Source organism: Bactrocera neohumeralis, chromosome 6, assembly GCF_024586455.1.
Source record: "Bactrocera neohumeralis isolate Rockhampton chromosome 6, APGP_CSIRO_Bneo_wtdbg2-racon-allhic-juicebox.fasta_v2, whole genome shotgun sequence".
NCBI lineage: Eukaryota > Metazoa > Arthropoda > Insecta > Diptera > Tephritidae > Bactrocera > Bactrocera neohumeralis.
In genome coordinates this window covers 14595162-14599284 of record NC_065923.1, presented here as the reverse complement: position 1 = coordinate 14599284, position 4123 = coordinate 14595162, and the positions used below count along the sequence as shown (strand labels likewise).

The window sequence follows — 4123 nt, the reverse complement described above, 5'->3', positions numbered from 1 at the left end:
TTGACGCTGACATTGTTGTTGCTGTTAATGCTGGTTTCAAGATAGAGGAAATTATCTATTATTTTGCCCTTGTTTATTACCAGTTCAGGAATCTATTTTGTAGCGACTTATTAACCTAACTCAATCCTAGACTTAATTAATGCATTTTGTTTGGAAGAACAATATAAGAGAAAGTTTTAATTCCATCTGGCAGTTCTTAGCTCCATTGAATACGTTAACCAATGATGATAGCGGAATAAAACTTTACACAAATATGGTATTTGAAAAATATGTAAATGACGGATAATGAAATCTCGTTTATCACTTTATCATTCGAGAGTATAAAATGTTCGGTGACACCCGAACTTAGCCCTTCCTTACTTGTCTTTTTATATAAGATTTTGCCAACTAATTTTTTTGCTGCAATGTTAAAAAATGACAATTCCGAAAAACCGTACCCACCCACCATACCAATCAAATATGTCACACTTCATAAACCTCAAAATAAAAGCCGTTATGTTTTAAATTATATCACATTTTATTAAATTAAAATATTACCAAAACTTATATTCTAATACTTCAACTAATATTACTCGATATTTAATAGAGCACCTAATTAAGTAGGAATTTGCTGGCCTGTCAAGATAGCAATTTGCTGCTGGTGGAAGATCAGCCTTAGATATGTTTCGTCGTAAGGCTGCTGAAGTTGTTGCTGTTGGAGTTGCAGTAGTTGTTGTTGCAAAATATGCGCTTGTTGTTGATGGAACTGGTAGCACATCTGCTGCTCATGCATTGCTCGCTGTGTTGCATCTATTTCTTGCGGCGTGGGGAAATAGACTGCGTTCGGCAACTCGGGATGAGGTACGCCCGTAAGTAAGGGCCCAAATGCAGTTCGATTGCCAGCAATACCACCTGCTGCCAGTTCTGGACTCACGGACCAATAGTTACCACGTCCGGGGTCGCCCAAAGGTCGTTGTACCTTCAGGAAGTGTGAGTTCGTGCTCAGTGTCTGTCTTATCTGATTCTGCCAGCCTTGCTCGTCTTTTCGGTAGTAAGGGAAGTTTTGACTAATCCAGTTCTGTATAGCACTCAATGTCAGTTTACCGTCAGGACTGCTGCGAATCGCCATGGTCACCAACTCGCTATATGTATGGTTGGGACGAATTCCGCAGTTTTCTTCGTTAGACGACATCGATTCGTTTGGTGACATGGATATATCAGATGGTGGTGGTGTCAACGCTGGGTTGGTGCCGTCATCGTTCGCTAACAAATTACGAATCGAGAAGCTTGATTCTAGATGTTGGGCCATTGTGGGTAGCTGTTTGGAGGGCTGAGTGCTCGCGAGGTAACTAAAAACTCGAGTGATATTCTGTGTGAAAGTCAAAAGATGACTGATGACTTTAGCTTTACAAATTTTCCTTTTTATACTCTAAAGCTTTTTTTTTGTTGCAAAGAATTGGGTTAAGTCAGACTTATGGCCAAAAAGCGTGAAAAAAATCAAGGACGTCACAGGAGATCTAAGCTAACGCAACCTATGAAACCGAAGTCAAAAGTATGACGTTCTAAAGTCTAGTAACGCAAAAGCAATGTAATTAAAAAACAAAAGAAGACCGACTACCATAGATAGACCTTCCAAAAAATATCCTTAAAAGGGTTTAAAAATGTCATCTCAGGTAAAATAGCGACACCGATTCAGTTATCAGAGTACTAAGATCACCTTTTCTTTTACTGCTCCCAATGACGGGCAGGTAGAAGAATTGCGCTTATATCTTAGTAGTGGATTTGCGGTAGCTTTTCAGTGTGATAAATGTTCAAGGTAACCGAACTTAGCGGTCACCCAGTAATATATATAGTACTGTTCAAAGATACGCCATTGACCGATGAAATTCAATTGTGTAAAAGAGACTAAGCTTTTTAAAAGGCACTGTTCATAGAGCTGTTGAGATCAAAAGAGTTTAAAGCACAGACAATATACAAGTACAGCAGTTTTCTTCAGAAGTGATTTAGAGTAGCATTGCTCTTGTACCTGTAATAAGCTAGCTTTTGTTTTCAGAATGTATTGTTTTAAGATATTTTTATCCTCTACTTATGAAATATGGTGGGCTCAGAACGAAAGACACCTCCAGTTTTTAAAGCCGCAGTGGTGGGCCACATTGTGACCTTGGCTGTGTAATTTAACGGAATAACCTCTGTACCTACCGCACGTAGGAAATATTGGTCCATGAACCCAGAATTAGCAGCAAGTGGTACTCGAAATGTTGGTAATAGAACCGAGCTTGAGCCGTGGATAAGCAGTGCACCATAATGTACTACATGTGATAGTAGTTGTTTTCAGAGATCCATTTATTATATTGAAGCAAATAGAATGATTTATGACTGATGATTGAAACATATTGTTAAATGACCATATTTCCATTTGTGCACCAGAAATGTTCAGATTTACCAATTATTTCATATAAAAAAGCATGTTTCCGGAATTGTATAATAATACGTAAAACTTAATTTACGAGTATGGTCATGTAGTCAAGGTCATCAGAAAATATTATAGCTGATGCAACCCGCAATTACAGTAGCGTGAAAACCACACTGAAGCACAATGCAATCAAGGTCAAAACATCCCTAACAAAAAAGACATGAAGCAGCTATTGTTCGTTAGGGTATTATCCCCGCAACCGAATAAATATTGTACCCGAAAGAGCAAAGATGTTTGAGAATATTTATAAGACATACTTTGTTGAAGCTCAGGGATAAAATAGGCAATGAGTGAAATGTAGTGAATGAAAATTACTGTGGGGTTATGCTGATATGAATTAAAATCTTGTTTAGTTGGGAAAAGAAAATGGTATGAGTTTCCGAGTTTGGTATTCCCACAAGCAGATTACAAGTTTTATCCCTCAGAGCTGGCATAAATATTATACAAATGGTACAAACAAGAACGACGTGATGTAAAAATAATAAAAAAACATTCAAATTTGGTCCAAATGCGTTCTCTTTTTTTCTGAAGATTACTTGATGTCATTTATGATTTGAACAGAATATTGGCGAAATAGCTACCAATGATTCCGTTTGTATATTACACGATATTTTATTTGATGGTTACGGCATTTTCTTCCTCAATTCTAAAAATAAGGTCTGACGATGGCGCCGTGCCATAATGCGCACCTAATGGGCAAATTGTGGAGATGACATAGCATTTCCTGAACCGCCCGAGGAATTGACTCACCATTAAGCCAGAAACGCGACTTGTCTGAGAAGATAATTTTCGATGAAAGGCTTTTACTGACTGAACTGCGACATTGAGAATCGACTTCTTACATCATACCGACGGAATACTTGACGGTGGTACTCGAAGGATCGCTACATTATAATAGGAAGTTAAGTTCCAGAGTTCTTCAGACATGGGGTTCAGACATTCATTGCTTCCTTTTCGTAAAAAAAATTAAAAATAGCGGATATTTTACTATTGCTAGTGTCTGGTTCTTGACGCTCAGATTGGACTTTAGAAAGTTCAATCATAAGACGCACTCAAAGCTTTTCATATTTTGCCACGTTGTACTATTTATCAGGTAATAACCCCAAAGGTGTATTTCTAAAGGACCTCGTTAGACAATTTTTTTTATTATTTTTAGCTTAGTATGCTCTGTTTGAATCAAGATTCATATATCTATGAAACTTTTACTCGGAAAAGCTTTCAAGAGCTTTTAAGTAAATTTCGCTCTGTAAACTATTTCAGGTTAGTATTTATCATGTCATTTGTGACCTTTGTTATGAAAATAAAGTCCAAAGTTTTTAGACCAGCGTTTGATAGTTACCTTCAAATGCAGTATAGTACGTCTTTATAGCTTTCTCGTGCTAATTTCGTTTCAAAAAGGCCCTAGAACAAAATTAAATGCTAAGGCTAAGATAAGCTACTCTTTCGAAAATGTTAAAATTGTTTATTAAAACTAGGAAAAACAGAATCAAACACATCCATTTTTTCTCTAAAAATGAAAATTTGAGGAAACTTAATCTAAGTTAGTTTCGGAAAGATCTGAATTATTAAAAAATATAAATTTGTTTGTTATTCTTAGTCTTTAAGAGCATTTGTAAAAAAAATTATTAAGTTTAAGGTATTACAAACGCTCTCCAAAAAAGCTCTTAAGTG

At 36.5% G+C, this 4123-nt stretch overlaps 1 protein-coding gene across 1 annotated transcript; it reads right to left on the bottom strand.

Annotated features, from left to right (window-relative positions):
• Positions 1-595: 595 nt before the first annotated feature.
• On the bottom strand, positions 596-1288 carry LOC126761751 (forkhead box protein D1-like). Its single transcript, XM_050478129.1, has one exon. It carries the CDS (start codon positions 1286-1288, stop codon positions 596-598), a length of 693 nt encoding a protein of 230 aa, XP_050334086.1.
• Positions 1289-4123: the final 2835 nt, after the last annotated feature.

Bases quoted from the DNA above. Each gene is read 5' to 3' on its own strand.
- LOC126761751 (XM_050478129.1), bottom strand. From the start codon at position 1,288: ATGGCCCAACATCTAGAATCAAGCTTCTCGATTCGTAATTTGTTAGCG.